We start from the raw sequence: 20,541 nt of genomic DNA on the forward strand, positions 1-20,541 counted from the left end.
GCTAGTCGGTTCAATGGATAAGAGTAGGTAAAGCCTCTATGGGTGCATTAAACACTCAAGTCTCATGGAAGATGGATATAAATGACACTCTCTAGTGAAAACAAGAACATTTAGGGGAGATTAATGTTATCAAAAATTCAGTCCTTGTCCCTGATGCCAATCCAATAACAAGGACATGGTTTTGAGAAAAAGGAAAAAGAAGTTTTATTGCTTTGCTAGTAAAGGAGAAAGAAGCACAAGGGACTCCAATCCCAGAGGATATGATTCTGCCCATCCCAGGAAACAGGGTTTTTTTTGGAGGTGATTCAAAGGCTACATTCCGCTTGTTTTGTCCAGAGTTGTACTTCACTTGTTAATTTGAGAGAGAGTTATTTTTGAAATCTTCTGGTGCTATCCCCAAGGTCTGAATTACTCCATTCTGGTGGTGGGTGTATGCTTAAGGACAGATAACTGCCTCCGATGGGGAAGAAAGGTAATTCTGTTTCCCCTGAGATTAGAGAGGGAGAGATATTAAGGAAGAGCAGAGAAAGAAACATGTCCCTTTTAAAAATAAGTTGCAGTGATAGAGCATCAAGGGCTACATAAAACATAAAGTTGACCACTGTTACTTTAAGAAAATGAGGGTGGGATTAGGTTGGGATAGTCTTTTGAATTAATATCAGGCCCCTTGAGCTTGAACACCAGCCTTTGGAGAATGCCTAGAGATGGAGATATCTCTCTCTCTCTCTCTCTCCCTCTTACGCACACACATACACCACAGAGAGGAGGAATCAGATGACCTTCTGAAAAGCATGTTTGCACAGTCCACTCAACAGCAAGACAAACTGGGGCAGGAGTTTTGCTTTGCTTCAAACACTTTGCTGCTGATCCATACCCTCAGGTCTAGCAGTTTTCCTTAAAAGTCTTTAATAATAATAATAATAAAATTCACTTGTAATCATTATTTTGTAATAAACAATAACTTTTAATCTATGTCTCTCTTGATAAAAATACAGAAAACATTAGAAGTTTCTCCAAATCCCAATGTAACCGTGGCTGTTATTTTGTATGTAAGCTTCCAAGACTTTCCTGTACGTTTGCATACAACATATGCTAATTAACAATACACAGTGCACGTTCTGCCAAGTACTTCACATAAACGCCCAACCCGCAGTAGAAACGGTCTGACAACCTTGCTGTTTTCTTTTGCGAAGTGTCGAAACGTTCAGTCCGCTTCAGAGTATTTTGGAGAGCAGCGTGGAAGGCCACGTAGGTTCTACCGAATAGCTGCGGAAAGGCGGAGCACCGAGGACTTGCAACTCCCGTGGAGGGCGAGGGCGAGGGCGGTGACGGCGCGCCGTGATGACGCACTACGGCGTGCGCGATGACAGCATTGGTCGCGGCAAATAGGCGGGGCGGAGGCTGCGGCGGCGTCGGGCGCGTGCACACGTTGCATCCTCCCGTTTTCAGCCGGTCGCGGGTCTTTAGGGCACCAGGCAGGCGGGCTGACAGGTGTATCAGAAGACCCGTGGAGATGGCTACGCTCTGTCTCACCGTGAATTCTGGAGACCCGCCCCTGGGTAAGAGGCAGCTGCCGCCGACCGTGTGGGTTGCATCAGCCAGGGAGGGTGCGGGGCTGGGAACCTCGCTGCGCCCCGGCTTGGCGCAGTGGCGGCGGTCACGGCCTGGGAGAATGGGCCTTCCCTTTTCCCCAAGCTACACACGGAGTAGGCCCCGACCCCTTCGCCTTCTGCACCTTACCTAGGGCATCTGCTGCGGAAGACAACGGTTTCCAGGGCGTGGAGGAAGGCGCGGTGTGAGCCCAGGGCGGGCAACCCGAGGCTTTTGGACCACCTTCTCTCAGAGGGTTGACTTTAAGCCAGTTTCCTGCTCCCTTTTTGAAATGCATTCCTCTGGGGACCAAGAACTGGTCGTAGAAATAACATCTTAAAACTTATCTTCGCTTTGTTTTTAGCATTTTCTCTCCCAACTCTCGTCTTGAATTTAGTTGATTTTTCCTTACATTTTGTCAGGGTCTAAATGAACCAAGTAGATTGTCCTATTAGCATTTAGGCTTTTAACTGGGGTTGCATTTATTTTTAGTTAAAAGAGTGGTAAAAAGGATAATTGCTAAAAACAGGTTTACTGCATGTTAATGAGGTTGTTTTTCTACACACCCTGTGGATGTAGTAAATGTCAGGGTAAACATCAGATCTTATGTTTACATATGTTTATCTGTATGTTCACCTTCCTGATACATCTTAAGTTGAAATTGAAATTGCTTTTTCAACTTGGCCGAGGTTACTGTGGGTAAATAGCGTAGAATTTCTGCTTTTTCATTACTTTGGGAAATTACACAAAAGAATTTTAAGTACTTTACTCCTGTGCTTTTTAATACATAGTTAAATGCACAGTACTTCCCCACCCCCCCACTCTGGTGCTGAGGATTGAACCCAGGACCTTCTGCATGCTAGGCAAATGATCTACCAACTGAGCTGTGTCCCCTTCTCTACACAAGTACTTTCTAATGTTCAAGAAGCCCAGACTTTTAAATATAATTGGCCACGGGGAATCATGAAATTAATCATTATTTTCTCAACTTTGGTGGTGGTGTGAGTTTATTGGAATACTTTTTTTTTTTTTTTTTTTGGTGCTGAAGATTGAACATAGGGCCTTCTGCATTCTAAGCAAAGGTTTACCATTGAGTTACACTTCCAGCCCTTAAAAAATAACCATTTTAGATATTAAAAATGATAGGTGTTAGTGTATTGGTTTCAGGAATTGTGGGCTAACCCCACAACAAATGAATGAGCTCAGAAAGAAATAGATTTGATTCTTGAGCTGGACTAATATTAGACAATGTGGCCTCATGGTTGAGAGCAAAGATATTTGGTTCGTGGAGGCCTGAGTGCAGTCCTGGCTGCTAATTATTATTGTGGAACCTTGATATTCCTTGTTTAATGACTCCCACAATTTGCTTATTTAAGGAAGTGGGGGTAGGGACTGGGGATGTGGCCCAGCAGTAGAACACTTGCCTAACCTGCTCAAGGCTCTGAGTTCAATCCCCAGCACCACAAAAAGGGAGGGGGGGGAGGCTAATGTTTTCTATATAGTGTTGGTTGCCAGAAAAAAATGAGACTGTAAGTAACATTCCAGACACATTTTAGATATTGATAAGTGGGTATAGTTTTTACTAATGTTGCTTAGATCATTACTCTAAAGGTGATTGATCTATTTCTTTAGTGAATTACAGAACTTGGAACCACATTGCTGTTAGTATTCTGAAATAGAATTTTAAAGAAATGTGTTATTATTTTGGACTATAGACCAGTTATAAAATATATCTTTTTCTTCTGGTTGTACCTCACCTATCTTTTGTTTTTGTATTTAATTCTTTTCAGTGGCTCAAGTCAGATACATTTTATCTTTAAATAATAAAATTAAATGAAATGTTTAAAAGATGGATTGGATGGCTAGAATTCCTCTGTTTTAATATGTCTAAATGTTATTTTTTAATGTTAAAATAATTTAAAACTTAAAGAAGATGCAATAGAACCAAGAACTTTTCTTCCCTGTACTACCTGAGAGCATACTGCAGTATGATGCATCAGCACCTAAGAATATTCCAGTGTGCATTACCCAGAGGAAGAAATCTCTCCATCTGACCTCTTATAATCATCAAAATCAGGAAATACATCTTGATAGAATCCTTAACATCTAAAGTATGTTCTTCTAACACTGATTGCTTCAATAGTGCCTTCCATAGCATAAGGACCAAAATCTAGGACTAAGTTTTGTTTGTACTTGGTTGTCATGTCTCCTCAATCTTTTTCAATCCAAAATAGTTTAGTAGTTTTTTCCCCTTGGTCTCATAGCTTTGACCCCTCTAAAGATTATAAATCTCTTGAAGAATAACTCCTAATCAGGTTGTCTGATGTTTTCTTGGGACTAGATTTCAGCTTGTGCATCTTTGGCAGGAGTGATTCTTTTTTCTTTATTACAGAATTGATTCCTTATTCTTCATTGCAGCCCATCATTTGATGCATGAATTTGATTTTCCCATTACTAATAATTCCAACCTTGATCACTTACGAGGGCATCTGCCAGCTTTTCCCACTGCAGTTTTCCCTTTTAATTAATAGGTATTTTAATGGGAGAACTTTTGGACCATGCAACCATTCTTCTCTTCATTAAACCTTTGCATGCTGGTTTCAGCATCCATTAATGTTTCCTGCCTAACTTGATTATTATGATGGTTTTCAAATGTTGACCTTCTGATTCTACAGTTCCTTTTAAAGAGCTGAGGGTGTAACTCAGCAGTTGCCTAGCATATGGGAGGTCCTGGGTTCCATCCCCTATACTGCCAAGAAAAAGGATATAATTTATTTTCCAAGTTGGCATTTGTTTTACATTAGTTGACATTTTTTTGTGAGAAGAGTTTTCCCATTTAAAAAAAAAAATCATAGTAAAATAAATATATTCAATGTATTACATTATTTTCATTTTCAATTTAAAAATTTTTTATTTTTAAAAATTTGTTTTGTTGGGGCTGGGGTTGTGGCTCAGAGGTAGAGCACTCACCTAGCATGTGTGAAAAACTGGGTTCGACCCTCAGCACCACATAAAAATAAAATAAAGATATATTATCCACCTATAACTAGAAAATAAATATTTTTTAAAATTAGTTTTGTTGAGTTATAATTTGTATACAGTCAAGTATACCAGCTTTATGAGTACAAGTTGACATAAAATATGCAGTGATATATGTAATTTATAAACCTCCACCACAACAATAATATAGAATATTTCTGTTGCTTCCAAAACATTCCCTTATTCCCTTTTTAGTCATCTCTCTCCTCATCCCTGGCTCCTGGTAGCCTCTGACATGTTTTTTGTCACTTTGTTTGCTTTTTCTAGAATTTCATGTGCATTGAACCATATTATATATTCTTTTACTCCTAAGATAGTGTTTTTTATATTTATTTTGTTGCTTATAATGGTTTATTTCTTTTATTTGCTCAGTAAGATCCTTTTGTAATGATATGCTAAAATTTATTTCATTTTGGTGGTCAAATTGCCCCAATATGCCAGGGGAGTCTAAGCTGGCCTCTATGTCTTTGTGACCTGATTTTTTATCTCTCTTTTGAATAATTTCTTGTTTTAATCTGTTTTGTGCTATTATAGCAGAATACCACAGAGTGGGTAATATTTTACTTTATTATTACTAATAGTATTAGTAGTATTTTTGCAATGTTGTTATCCTCTTGTACACTCTACAAAAGTGTTCTCCCACTGAGCTACATCCTGCATCCCAGACTGGGTTATTTATAATGACAGAAGTTTATTGTCTGATGTTTTTGGAGCATGGTAAATCCGTGACAAAGGGGATACATCTGGCAAGTCCTTCTTGCTGTGTCATAACATAGCAGAAGAGCTGAGAAAGAGCACATGAGAGAGAGCAAACCCATTCCCACATTGCCTCTTGACCTAAAATACCTGTTAAAGGTCCTATTTCTTGATATTGTTATAGTGGCTATGAAATTTCAACATAAGTTTCTGAGGGGACAGACCTTCAAACAGAACTTGATTTCTAGCACAATAAGATATTCTAGGTTACTTTCCCTAACCTGGTGTCGTTTCCAAGGGAGCATGGTATTTGGAAATGATATATGAATGCTAGCTGTTCATCTTAACAAATTAAGAAAACAAAGTATTAGTGAGTCAATTTAGTAAAATGTGTTGAGAGGCAGTAGTACTCTGTTGCAGAGTGGGAGGTCTGGACTGAGCGCTGCATTCAACTCCTGACTGCCATGTATTTAGCTAAGGACATCAGGCTGGTTCTTTAACCTCTCTAAGCTTCAGTTTCCTCTTCTATAGTGGGAATAAAGGTATCAACTTAAGGTTATGACAAAGATTAAAAATTGTAATTACTCTAAAGCATTTAGTGTAGAACCTACCACATAGTAATCACTTAAATACTTTTGACTTTTATACAAGGTACAATTCTAATTTCTTATCATCTAAAGAAGGAGAAGATTCATTTTATTGTTACTAATCAAAACCTGAGCATATTCGGAAGCAAGTGGACTGTGCTAATAATGAATTCTAATTTATTTCTCCAAGATCAAAGTCTAGATTTGCTGTCTATATCCTGCTGTGGGGGAAAAAAAAAAGGTTACTCCTTATGGGACATAATATTGGTTTGTTGACTCATCCCTAATGCTTTGTGACTCAAGTTATAAATACTACATTGTTTTTAAAGAGAAATCTTTTCATCCTATCATTTTTAGAAGCTTTGCTGGCGGTAGAACATGTGAAAGGTGATGTCAGCATTTCTGTTGAAGAAGGGAAAGAAAATATTCTTCGTGTTTCTGAGTAAGTGCTTTTTAATTTCTATTTTTAGTACTGAACAACATTTAAAAAATATTCATCATTAAATGTTGTATGCTTGTTTTACTTGCTAATTAGATAGGTTTTGTTCCTAGAGAGAAGCATGCTTTGTCATTCTCAAGGAACAGCAGCCAGAGAATTATGCTTGTCAGCTAGCTATCTGATTACAACTTGTAATCTGTTTAAAATAAATGGAAATGTTCAGAAAGATTTATATTTAAAGCTTTTAAGTTCTTATAATTATATTTAATTATAATTATATAATTGTATAATTATATATACATATATAGATAATTGTATAATTTCTGGTGGAAAATAGAAATACTGAAAATAAATAATAATGAGAAAGAAATTGATAAGTCCACAATGTAAAATGTTGGCATCTTTGGAAAAGGAGGAAAAAAAAAAAAAAGACTTATGAAGAATTTCTTTTTCTTGTTCTGCGGTGCTGGGGATTCAGACCAGGGCCTCAAGCATGTTAGACAAGTGCACTTTCACTGAGCTGCATGTCCAGTTTGGGGTGGTCCTGTCAACTGTAAGTTCTATTCTAGGATGAGCTGTTAATTTGAGGAACCTCTGATGTCAGTGTCCTTAGTTTTTTCTTGGGTATCCAATTATCCAAAGACTATTTTACTCTTTAGAGAAAAAAAAAAGCTCAAGTTTTTCGAGGGTAGGGTATGTGAAGTAGCACAGCTGTGGAGGGTAAGTTTGAGAATACCCATGTTTCTGAATGATTGTTAAAGGGATTTTCAGCTAAGCCTATTTTAGCCCCAGTTCATTCTCACAGCAGAGATACTTATTTTTCTTGATTCTCATCTTTTGCGGACATTAAATTGAGTTAGTTTTCAAATTTGTCCATTTAAGATTCAGTTTTTTCAGGTCTGCTAAGTCCATCTGCATTTCAGCTTCTGATTTTTTCCCCCATGGTGCTGGGGATCCCCAGGGCCTTGTGCATGTGAGGTAAGAACTGTACCATTCAGCTACACCCTCAGCCCCTAGCTTCTAAAATTTTATTGCTGTTGTCTCTTCTCTGTATGTTTTAACATCTCTTAAAGAAAAAAGTACTTTTTGCCAGGCGTTGTTATCCACACTTGCAATTACAGGGGCTTGAGGCAGGGTGATCCAAGTTGTTTTTTTTTTTTTAAACAGTTTTTTTGTTTGTTTGGTACTGGGGATTGAACTTGGGGTACTCAACCACTGAGCCACTTCCTCAGCCCTATGTTGTATTTTATTAGAGGCAGGGTCTCACTGAGTTGTTTAGTGCCTGGCAGTTGCTGAAGCTGGCTTTGAACTCAAGATTCTCCTGTTTCAGCCTCCCAAGCTGCTGGGATTACTGGTATGCGCTATTGCGCCCAGCAGGATGATCCAAGTTTTAGGACCTAACTCTGCAATTTATGGAGACCCTGTCTCAACGTTAATTTAAAACAAAAACAAACAAAAAAGTCTGGTGATGTAGCTCAATGGTAAAGCACCTCTAGGTTTAGTCTCTAGTAACACACACACACAGACCCTGTTTCAAAATAAAAAGGGCTGGGGATGTAACTCAGTGTGGGAGGCTATGGATTCAGTCCCCAGTACTGCAAAAATAAATTAAAAAAAAAAAAGTACAATTTTACCTTGCAATTTTAAGATGGGGCCTGTCTATGTTGCTCAGACTGCCCTCAAAATTGTGGACTCAAGTAATCCTCCTGTCTTAGCCTCTTGAGTAGTAGAACTATAGGTGCACACTTTTGTGCCTGGCTGCAATGGGGTTTGGTTTGCCTTCTTTACCATAAAATTGACAATAGCCTGTGAATCCTTGGTTTCTTTGTCTTGATTTATTTATTTTACCTTTTTCATGGTGGTGGGGAGGAACCAAGAGCCTCATGCATAAGAGGCAGGTACTCTACCTCTGAGTCATATCCCCACCCCACCTTGATTTATTTTAAATCATTTTTTCTCTATATCTAATAATTTTCATATTTCACCACTGAACAGTTTTTATTAAATATAGAAACTAAAAATTAGGAAGTTGAAGCATCATTTAGAGTCTGTTCTAATGTAAATTTATAGATTTAGCTGGATATTTCAGAACAGTTCAGAACTTGATAGAAACAGTATAAAGAACAAATCAGCAGATCTTTTGTTTTACTACAGTAGAAAAGAACATACAAATCAGCAGATCTTTTGTTTTACTATAGTAGAAAAGAACGTGCAAATCAGCAGATCTTTTGTTTTACTATAGTAGAAAAGAACATGTAAATATTTAAGGTTTCTATTTTTGCTTTTTCATTAAGTCTCATGACTCTTACTGATTTGTGAGAGTAACCATACATAGTACTTTATCTCATTCTTATTTTGTAGAAATGTGGTATTCACCGACATAAATTCCATACTTCGCTACTTGGCTAGAGTTGCAACTACAGCTGGGCTCTATGGCACTAACTTGATGGAGCATACTGAGGTAAACAGTGAACATTTCTTTGTGTTTTGTTTTGATTTATGCTTCTGAATTTTTATAAGCTTTATCATCTTCTAATATATTGTTATATACTATTATTATTATTACAGCATTATGCTGTATTGCCCACACTGACTTCATAGTCCTGTGCTCAAGTTGTCCTTCTCCCTCAACCTTCCCAAATAGCTGGGACTATAGGCTTATGCCACCTCACCTGCATTTTGTACTATTATTCTACTTAAGGATATTAACAGTATTCATCATAGATCAGGTTAAGGAATGCTCATTGTGTTTTTACTTTAATAAAAAGATTAATTTTTTATAAGCTCTAAAGTTTGAATGTTTAATCCCACATCAGAGGTTCTATTGGCATTTAGTGTTACGTTTATCTACCTAGATTCCTAGATCATCTAATTTAACTAACTTACTTGACAAGTTAAGCAACAAGTCTAGCAAAATTAAGAGATTTGCCCAGGGTAACGTACAAGTTTGGATCCCATTTTCTTTTCTGAGTATATACTTTATTTAATTACAGTCATAACTGATTAATTGTTGGTTCCATTCTGAAGGTGCATTTTTCCCTCTGCCTTATTTGTATTCTGATTCTTCTAAATGTCATAAAGCTTAAAATATAAAGAATGTTTTTTAACTATTTACTTTTACATTCTACAGACCAAGACCTGCTTTTTTAGTTGTTTCAAGTTGGTTACTCCTTCCTATTACCGGTTCTCAGGTCTTTTTTTAAAGTTTTTTTTTAATAATTTTATTTTTTACTTTTATTTTATTTTTTGAAGACAAGATGAATTTGTTTTGTTTTGGTACCAGGGATTGAACACAGGGGTGCTTAACCACTGAGTTACATCCTCAGCCTGTTTTTGTTTTTAAGGTAGGGGTCTCCTTAAGTTGCATAGGGCTTAAATGCCATTTTAGATCCCAGGTATCCAAAATTGAATCCATAGAATGGATTCTATAATTTGAGATAAGTGTAATTCTAACTAAGGCATCCAAGAGTGTACTGTTGCTCAAGTTAACTAGAATTTTTTCTAAGTGTGGGGTGTATTTGTTTTCTGTCTTTGTGTTTATAGGTTGATCACTGGTTGGAATTTAGCACTACAAAATTGTCTTCGTGTAATTTGTTTGCTTCTGCAATCAGTGAGCTCAATCATTGCCTATCTCTGAGAACATATTTAGTTGGAAACTCCATGACCTTAGCAGATTTATGTGTTTGGGCCACTCTAAAAGGTATCAAGAATTTCTCTTAAAAAATTCTGTTTTAATCATTAAATATTGTTTTGGATAAGTACATGTATTTTTGTGTTTCTGTATATGTGTGCATAATGTTTAGGTAGTACTTTTTTTTTTTAATACTTTAGTTTGTTTGTTTATTTATTTATTTATTTTTTATGTGTGCTGAGGATCGAACTCAGGGCCTCGCACATGCTAGGTGAACACTTTACTGCTGAGCCACAACCGCAGCCCTAGGTAGTACTTTTATGACTTTTTCAGAGGAGTGAGTGCTCCATCTATTTCTGTACAATATGGGAATTTCCTGTACTCTGTCCTTGGGGGTCATCTGTCTCACTAATCCCTCTTGCCTTTGGAGGTGTCTTTGTTCCTGTTTAAGAAGCCTTATCCCATTTCTGGTTAGTACTTGTCCTACCTCCACCATTACTTGACTCTGGACACTTGTCTCTCATTTGAAAAAATATTTACTGCTAGTAGGACTATTAGAAGTGGGTGGATAGTGAGGTAGTTTGGACTGTTATTCTTCTGGCAGGACACTATTTTTCTTTTTTTGTTTTTCTCCTGTGTTGTTGATGGAACACAGGGCCTAGGCAAGTACTCTACTGCTAAGTTTCATCCCCAACACTTACTTCCTCCTCGCAAATGTAACAGATAGAAATATATTCTTAGGAACTTGGAAAGTCAATTTATTGAAAAAAACAGACAACTTTTCATGAGGTTCAATTGATATATAAAACACTTACTTAAATTGTATAATTTGGTAAATATTAACATGATATACACCTGTGAAACCATCATCACAGTCAAGATAATGGAATATAACCAACACCCCACAGAGTTGCAGAAATTTAGAGACAAACCTCTGCAGTTCCCTTGAGTTTAGGAAATAGACTAGAGTTTGGGGAAAGGAATTTATAGAAGCAAGAAAATATAAGATGGTTTGGTCAGCCATGTATTCCAGATTTTAAGGAGGTAAATGCCAAAGTAAATAATTCTGGAATGAAGTTAGGCTTTCATGACATAAGATCACTTATGGAACTAGGCCAGAGGGGAGTTAGCACCTTTAAAAAATAAAACTTTGGGGGCTGGGGTTGTGGCTCAGTGGTACAGCATCGTCTAGCACATGCGAGGCGCTGGGTTCAATCCTCAGCACCACATAAATAATAAATAAATAAAATAAAGGCATGTGTCCATCTACAACTAAAAAAAATATTTTAAAAATATTTTAAAAAATGAAATAAAATTTTGATTGTGTAAGTGACCACAGAGAAGCCAAGATGATTACATAGGGACATATGAGCATGCTTTGCAAAAAGTACATCATATATGAGAGAAAACATGGATTATTGAGGATGACATAGGGTGATGTGATTATAATTTGTGGGAGTCTTTGATTTATTAAAGCTTAAGGTGGATTAATTTTATTATCAATCTGTGTATAACCATGAACAAAATCATCAGTATAATTAATTGAAACAGGGTTAAATAGTAAGTAGTACTAGGAATTTAACCCAGGGACACTGAAATACATTCCCAGTCCTTTTTATTTGTATTTTGAGACAGGGTCTCATTAAGTTGCTGAGGGTCTCACTAAATTGCTGAAGCTAGCCTCAAACTGGTGATCCTCCTGCCTTAGGCTCTCAGTTCACTGGAATTATAAGCATGTAGCTATGTGTATTTAATAGAAATTTACAAGGTAGGGAGGAAGGATAATGGGATTGATGAGATACAAAGGGAACTTGAATTTTGTTATTTTCTTTAAAAAACCCTGAATACAATAGGGCAAAATATTTGGGTTATGGTACATGCATAGGCGTTATTTATGTTCTCTACTCTTTTGTGCTTTAAACTTCCTCAAAATTAAATTGTTATAACAATAACCAACATAAAATGAAGGTCTATTTTAATTGAACTGAACTTTTTCATGACGTTTTTGCCTATTGTGAATTTTGACCTAGTATTCATGAAAGAGATGTAATATTCTATAATTCTGTTAGGATTGTAGCTTTTTAATGTTAATGACTTAAGTAAATTTTTCCATCAGTGTCTTTTTAATATTATACTTGAGGAAACACTATTTCTTGATTTTATTGTTTTCTGCAGTTGATACACTTAAAACTTTAATTATGAAACGAAGCATTTATTTTGACAATGCATGTGTTGAGGGAGTAAAGGCAGGATCTAATATTAGAGAACTTCAGTGAATTGAACTGAAAAAAAAATTTGTAATGGTTTTGTGAATTCTATAAAATATATAAAAGTATAAGAAAACATTTCCACATATATCCACATTTTAAAAGCTTCATTAGGGCTGGGATTGTGGCTCAGCGGTAGAGTACTTGCCTAATGAGTGCGAGGCCCTGGGTTCGATCCTCAGCACCACATAAAAACAAATAAAATAAAAGCATTGTGTCCAACTACAATTTAAAAATGAATATATTTTTTAAAAGCTTCATTATAGAAACACAACTTTAAGTTGCATTTACTTAAATTAACCATGATTAGAATTTTGGTTTGAATCTGAAGTTTTATTAAATTATGTTTGTTATTAGGAAATGCTTCATGGCAGGAACAATTGAAACAGAACAAAACTCCAGTTCATGTAAAACGTTGGTTTGGCTTTCTTGAAGCCCAGCAGGCCTTCCGGTCAGTAGGTGCCAAGTGGGATGTTTCAACAAACAAAGATAGAGTGGTAAGCGTTTTTTTAATGCTAACATTTTGGTCTGAGACCCTAGTTTTGAAAATATAGTTATTTCTACTGATGATAAAGCTTCTAAGAAGTAGCTAACATCATTGTCTTGGTTTGATTCAACTGTTCAATTACATAAAGCCCTAATCTTTATATGTCTGAAAGATTGTGATGATACAATGTGTATTCCTTAGGCATCCAAACTCCATATAATTGAAATCTCATTTTTATTTTGTTTTGTTTTGTGCTGGTGATTGAACCTAGGGCCTTGTTCATGCTTCTACCACTAAGCTACATCCCCAGCTCCCATCCTCAGTATTTTACAACTGTGCCATCTTTTTTTTCTCCTGAATATTCTGTTCTCAGTTTTGAAAACCATTGCCCATTGGATCCTGAGATTCTTCAGAGCCTTTTTGTTGATTCTGTAAGGGGATGTGGCATAGAGAATGTAGGGAAAAAATCCTCTTCTCCAGAATCTGCTTAGTGTTTTACTTACTTTCCAAGGTCTAGCTTGGTTTTTTCTTCCTTTTAAATTTCCCATTGATCCTAGATACTGTTAACTAATTCACCTGAGTGCTTCAGTGGCACCCTGTACGTGTTGATATTGCTTGTGTTTGGTTTTATTTATTTCTTTCATCAGATTTTGAGTCCTCAGGTGCAAGGATGATGTACTAGTCATAATTTTGCTCATAACCAGTGTCATGTCTGATAAATAATAGTTCATGAGTATTTGTTGAATGGATGTATTCTTAAACATTTAACCAGACAACTTTTTGTTGTTAAGAATATTCTGTTTTTTTAGGCACCTGAGAAAAAACAAGATGTTGGGAAATTTATTGAGCTTCCTGGTGCAGAAATGGGAAAGGTTACCGTCAGGTTTCCTCCAGAGGCTAGTGGGTAAGAAAGTACAGCTCATATTTATCATTAAATATTTTTAGTGAAGTAGCTTTAAAACAGTTATTAAATGTTTTATTAATAGGTTGATATAGAATGACATAAGTTATATTTTAATTGTGAGAGTTAACATTCTTAACATTTTTATGGCTTCTGAATTATTAACAGCTAGTATTTATTTAGTTCATAGTCAGCTTATAGTTTTTATTACAGTAATAGTTGACATTTTTATTTTCTTCCAGAGTTTATTTATTTTTCTAGTGCTGGGGATTGAACCCAGGCCCCTGTCTAGGCAAGTGCTCTACCACAGAGGTATACCCCTAACCCACCTTGTTTTTGAGATAGGATCTCACTAAATTGCCCCAGCTGGTTTGGAAGTTATGATTCTGTATCAATTTTCTGAGTAGCTGGGATTATAGGCACATGCCACCACACCCAGCTCTCGCCCAGATTTTTAAATACAAATCAAGAAAATGCCTATAAAAGAAGGTTTAAATTTTCTTTGTATTTCAGATGGTGATGGGGTTGGCTTTTATTAAATAAGGATTTCTATTTATATCCTGAGCAATGCTTTTAGTTAATGATAGAAGTTACAGTAGCATTCCCCTCCACCCCAATAAATGAAGAGTCGTCCTGAAATACTCACTCCTACCCAATTCTGAAATTCTAGGCACACATAGAAAGTAATGTTTGAATTGCTCATGAGGGGAAAAAACTGTTCTAGTTGTTGGCTACAACCTGGGACTGACTCAGGCCTAGCTCAACAATCCTTAAAGCTACAGAGACACTCTGTCTTTTCACATCTCCATTCCAATATTTTTTATTCCCCCTGCAGCAGGGATTCAGCCCAGGGGCACTCAACCACTGAGCCATATCCCCAGCCCTTTTTATGTATTATTTATTTAGAGACAAGGTCTCACTGAGTTGCTTAGGGCCTCACTAAGTTGCTAAGGCTGGTTTTCAACTCTTGATCCTACTGCCTCAGCCTCCCAAATTGCTGGGATTACAGGTTTGTGTCACCATGCTGGACCTGCATTCCAATTTGGAGCACACTGGTTAAGCTTTGTAATAGGGTTCTTCCGTTGATATTAATATTATAAAATATGTCTTACTAAAGCTGTTAGCCTCACTTAGAAACTTAGCCTTTTAAAGTATTATGCAATATTTTGTTAAATAAGATGATTTTTTTTTCCAAATTTAGTTTAATTTCAGATTGTGTATTCTGTAGCCAATTCTTTCCCTCCTGTGGTAAATGGAATATGTAGACAATAGAATCCGACAGATAAGGAAAGAAATTTTCTGTCATTATTATTTCTTGGGCTAGTAAGCTGTTTGTGTTTATATATTTAACAATATAAGATTTGTAATATTTTATTTTATAAATGAATATGTTTATTTAAATTATGTCAATCTCAGAGACCATGCTCTCAGCCTAATAAAGTTTAGGGATTTGAAATATAAATCAATATCCAGTTTTTCTTAATATTCATCATTTTGGTTATATTCCCTTATACTGCCTAAGAGTTCTATGTCTTATATGAAAGCCAGAAGACTTATCTTTGCCTTTAGTCTTACTCTTAGCTAACACAAATGTTCCAGATACTACCAAGTATTTTACGTACTTATTATCCGTATGTGCATATACTACCAAGTATTTCTCATAAAAATAAATCATTAATCCTAAAACCCCTGTGAGGAAGGCACTGTTATAATCTCTGTTTTACAGATGGTTTCATAAAGTGATTAATAAGATGTTTTAGTAACTTGTCAAACCTACACCATTTGGCTTCAGAGTCCAAGCAACTGATGATCATGCTGCTTGTGTTTGTTATGAGTGGTAGAATCCTAATTCTGCATCACTACTAACTCATGTACTTACTTTCTTTAGCTCTTATGACACAGGTTTTCTTTTGAGCTGATTATTTGAGTTGTTTTGTGAATATTTTATAATCCTACTAGCTTTCTTGAGGTTTGGGAATTGTTAGAATGGCATCCATTATTTTAGAGTCACGTAACTTTATTTAAGCACAAGCTGTGTTTTCATTTCATTTCATTGTTCCCCTGCCCCCACCTTTTTTTTGGTGGTAGGCATTTAACCTAGGGCCTCATGTATTTGTCTGCATTGACTTTTGCATATAAAGCCTTCTTAAAATTAAATAGTTGATCTGGAATGCTGTATGAATGTTTTAAAAGACTGATTGATTTAAAGAATAATGCAGAGACATACAAGGGATTGTATTTTTCCCTCCTATATTGGATATCAACTTAGATTAAAGATGTACTGTGTAATTAGTGACTGTCTTAAACAGTGTGACTGCTGCTACAATTTATCGGTTGAAACTAATAAAAATTGGGGAAAGCTAATTATTTAAACTACTTCATGCCTTGTTTTTTGCCCAGTTGAATGTATTTTTAACACAAGTGTTACAGGATGTTGTTTTTGACCCACAACACTGATAGAAGAGATTGATCAATAATGCCTCTGATTCCTTATCATTGTCAGCTGCCTACAGGAACAGAATGGTATTTTCATAGATTTGGATTCATAGAGTATTGATGCTAGGGTGAGACTTATCACTTAGTTAAAATCTTTTTATTGGCATTTGAAAAAACTAAAGCCTAAAGAAGTAAAGTGGCTTTTCTTAGGATTCCTAATTCTCATTTACTCTCTGATTTAGCTGTCATGATGCAGTGATAGTGTCAGAGGTGCTATTCTTTAGTGGGTATTAGGTGGGTATCCAGTTCCCAGTAGCAACAGATCTTATTAAAAATACACTACCAGGTAGCATTGGCAACAGTTTTGGAAGCAGTTTTTCTCTAACTGAATGACCATTCCTTTTGAGAAACATAAAAATATTTTCTTTATGGTTGTAATGTTTGTAAATGTTTTTCCCTTTGTCAGCTTTTGCATATGAAGTTGTTTCTTATGATTATAAATGTTGTAGTCTTTTGTCTCTGTTAGGCTCAGATTTTTTATCATAGTACTCCTTAGAAAATGATTGAAGTACCAATTAGAAAGGTTTTTGTTTAGTTCTCCTCAAAAAGGTTAAGTTTAAGTATTTAGTTAAAACTTGTTAATGAGTTTCTTTGTGAAATGTTTTTGTTTTAGTTACTTACACATTGGGCATGCAAAAGCTGCTCTTCTGAACCAGCACTACCAGGTTAACTTTAAAGGGAAACTGATCATGAGATTTGACGACACAAATCCTGAAAAAGAAAAGGAAGATTTTGAGAAGGTAATTAAAAGTGTAGATGACCTCTTTTTCAGAAAGTTCATTAAAAATAGAGGGTGACCTGATACCTTTATGGTATGAACATAAATTTTGTTTCATAGCTGCTTTTTACCTTTCATCTGTATGTTCCATATCCTAGACCTAAGCGAAGAAATGTTGAGTTCCCATACCAAAAATTTAATTTATTTTTCTCTCTCTAATCACTACAGAATTTACCTACATGCTATATTTTCCTGTGAGTACCAGTTTCACAGGAGGCAGGTTTCCTTTTTTGTCATATAATCTTAAGTTTATGAATAAAATGAATACTAAATAGATATTGGAAAATGTGGTTTTCTAGTCTCTTACGTCTTTATTCAGAAGAACTACAGAGGGGCAAATGATTGTCAGTATAACCAATATCAACCAGCTTTTCCAGAGTAAATTGAAAACTCCATCATTAGATCAGCTTTCCCAACTGGAAATTTGGAAGATCATATACTGAATATCTCTCTCTCTCTTTTTTCTTTTCTGATCTAATGTCGTACAACTTCCATAACCATTTCCAGGCTGTTAAAGACTGATGGTGTTTTATGACGTGCTCAGAATGCAGTATCAAGGATTAAAATGCACAAGAAAGTGCAAGATGTACTAATGGTATCAAGGATTAAAATGCACAAGAAAGTGCAAGATGTACTAATGGTTATTTTGATTTCTTATTGCAGGTTATCTTGGAAGATGTTGCATTGTTGCATATCAAACCAGATCAGTTTACTTATACCTCAGATCATTTTGAAACTATAATGAAATATGCAGAGAAATTAATCCAAGAAGGGAAGGCTTATGTGGATGATACTCCTGCTGAGCAGATGAAAGCAGAACGTGAACAGAGGATAGAGTCCAAACATAGAAAAAACTGTAAGGCACATTTAGTATCTTATATTTTAATTGATATTCTTTTATTATGTTTCTTAAGTAGCACATGATTTCTTTTTTGTGAAAGATGCTGGTTTAAAACACTTCCAAAATTATGATTTGTACATTGATTAATCTCATTGAGATCTTTTTTCTTCATCATCTTTACATTCTTACTGCTTTTATTAGCATCACAGTTGCATATGAAGTGTCCATGCCTGTAATCTTTCTTATTACGTACAGTCATTTGCAGTGCATTTATTTTATTTGAAGGATTTCTTCTGTAATATTCTATAGTTCTTTTAAATTAAATAATTAACATTTGTAGATACTTTTTTTTTTTGATGGTGCTGGCCCTGATTGAGCTCAGGGACACAATACCATTTCTAAAATGTTTGATGATAATGCTTTTAGCACCCAAGTCTTCCTTTCAGTATGTGGATACATGTGAGTATAATATATAAGCTTAATGTTACCCTATATCTCTGAAATATCACATGACTGAAGAGCATACCTTTCTTACTCATAACTTGCGTCCTAAACTTCTAAACTGGGCTGTTTCATTTTGTAATTATGTTGCCAGAACTTCTGCAATGTTTAAATCTTGAATGTTACATTTGAGAAGTATAGTAAATTTAAATTATCATAGTAAGCCTTTTTTATCTACATTTTCAAAAAATGTTAACTAGACTTTTGAATCTATTTTGATTGTTGAGTACAGGTAAAATGTCTATGATGTCTTCAGAAGTTTCCAACAAGAAGGGTTATTTAAGAGTTCTTTCTTACAGTTGAGGGGTAGGCTTTCAATATTCTGATATAGGTAGGACTGTAGTCGCTCAAGACATAGAGTCCTTTTTTCTGGAATTAAAACCTCTTCTTTATTGTACACTTTTTTTCTGTCATCTCTCGTTTTCTCGGATCCAAGAGTTTCCTGCTTCTCATTGGGATGACTGAAGGGACTTACAGGGAGCCCACGGGCTCAGGCTCTCAGCCCGAGCCGTGTTCTTCAGACGGGCACGGGCTGCAGCGCCAACGCCTGTGGGCCCCAAGGGCCAGGCCAAACTTGCTCTGTCGTGTGGGCATGAGGCAGCAAAGGAAGAGAATGCTTCTACTTTAAAGGCACAGTGTTAAGTTTGGGTGGGGAAGAAGACAAGGGCTTGACCAGTTGTGCCATGAATGGAAAATGAGAAATATCAAATGAGAAAAACCTCTTCTCTTATCCTTAATTTCTGCTGTATCAGGAAATGGGTTGACTTTATCCTTTCAACATATTTAGAGTGTATTTTCTATTTTGTCAGATAACTTTCATAAGGAAATGTTCTTGGTGTCAGATATTTTAACTCTTAACAATGTGTTTAAACCAAGGGAGCATGTTTTATAATATAAAATGAAAATTTGCGTTGAATTACAAAGTAATTTTATTTCAACCAAATTAGTAATTAATACATTATATAAACTGTAATATAACTATCATTTTATAGCTGTTGAGAAGAATCTACAAATGTGGGAAGAAATGAAAAAAGGGAGCCAGTTTGGTCAGTCTTGTTGCTTGCGAGCAAAAATTGACATGAGTAGTAATAATGGTTGCATGAGGGACCCAACTCTTTATCGCTGCAAAATTCAACCACACCCAAGAACTGGGAACAAATACAAGTAAGTGAATTTCTTTCCATATTGCTAGATAGCCTTCTGGCTTTTGCTTTGATTTACCCTATAAACATGGAATAGATGTAGAAAAGTCAGGAAATCAGGATCTTTTTTTATCCATAGATTAAGCTGCAAGCCTTTTAAAAAGGCTCATGTGTTAAAGTTATTTCATAGGTCACTTTATCTATACAAGTTTTTGAGTCTGCCTAAATTTGCTTTTCATGTATTGATTGGGTAGGTATACTGTGGTGTATATCTTTAGATGAAGATTTTTCTCTTTTTGTAATAAATTCTGATTTTGCTAGGCATAAGGTGACTTAGAAAAGTGATGGTATAAAAATATACTGAAATGTGAACAATATAAGAAAACAATTTTTTTTCAAGTGTTTATTTTTACTGTGTAGGTTTTCAAAGTAACAGGGTTTTTTGTTGTGAGAATGTGTGTATCTGTGTGTCTGTGTGTGTCCCCTACACTAGGGATGGAACCCAGGGCAGTGCTCTTCCACTGAATATACATTTTCAGTATCAAAAATTGCAACCATGTGTGAGTTTTTTGAAAATAGCTGCCACTCTTCCCAGCCCTGATTCTCCTCAAGGTTTCCTTTGTAGTATAATGTAATGGTTTCTTAACTTGTGTCTTAAAAACTTAGAAGATAATATAATAATATCTCTTTAAAAGTTGAGTTTTATTCTGTCACATTTTAAGCAGAATGGTAATTAACCTAATAATTTTCTTTCTTTCTTTTTTTAAACTTACAAAACACTGTTCTACTCCCATTTTGTTATGTTGTTATTGTATGCTTGTGTGTGTGTGTGTGTTGGGGGGGGTGATTGGGATTGAACCCAGGGCCTTGGGGGTATTAGGCAAGCAACTGAGTTACATCCCCAGCTGTAAAATACTGTTCTTGAATACACTTAACTACAACACTGTTAAGACCTTTAGGTATCTGTTAGAGGGATTATTAAAAAATATTCAAAACCTAAATTCTTTCAGAGCTGTCATAAATATTGTATATTGGTTCCTACCATGTTTTATATTGGTCATTATAGAAATATGATTATAGAATTTGCCAAGCCAATACCCAATTGTGTATTAACTTACAAATTTGCTTTTTAATTTGAATGTTGAG

General features: G+C 35.6%; 1 protein-coding gene across 1 annotated transcript in view; it reads left to right on the forward strand.

The window, feature by feature from the left end:
* Positions 1–1,373: 1,373 nt before the first annotated feature.
* Eprs1 (glutamyl-prolyl-tRNA synthetase 1) overlaps positions 1,374–20,541 on the forward strand; it is a 73,600-nt gene continuing 54,432 nt past the window's right edge. The window contains exons 1-9 of the mRNA XM_027934723.2: positions 1,374–1,559; positions 6,270–6,354; positions 8,713–8,812; positions 9,895–10,051; positions 12,607–12,746; positions 13,546–13,640; positions 16,747–16,873; positions 17,575–17,767; positions 19,246–19,417. Of these exons, the coding sequence (XP_027790524.2) occupies positions 1,514–1,559; positions 6,270–6,354; positions 8,713–8,812; positions 9,895–10,051; positions 12,607–12,746; positions 13,546–13,640; positions 16,747–16,873; positions 17,575–17,767; positions 19,246–19,417 (1,115 nt within the window). The 5' untranslated portion in view covers positions 1,374–1,513. The remainder of the gene's footprint in view (positions 1,560–6,269; positions 6,355–8,712; positions 8,813–9,894; positions 10,052–12,606; positions 12,747–13,545; positions 13,641–16,746; positions 16,874–17,574; positions 17,768–19,245; positions 19,418–20,541) is intronic.

The sequence above is a fragment of the Marmota flaviventris genome, chromosome 12, assembly GCF_047511675.1.
Source record: "Marmota flaviventris isolate mMarFla1 chromosome 12, mMarFla1.hap1, whole genome shotgun sequence".
Taxonomy (NCBI): domain Eukaryota; kingdom Metazoa; phylum Chordata; class Mammalia; order Rodentia; family Sciuridae; genus Marmota; species Marmota flaviventris.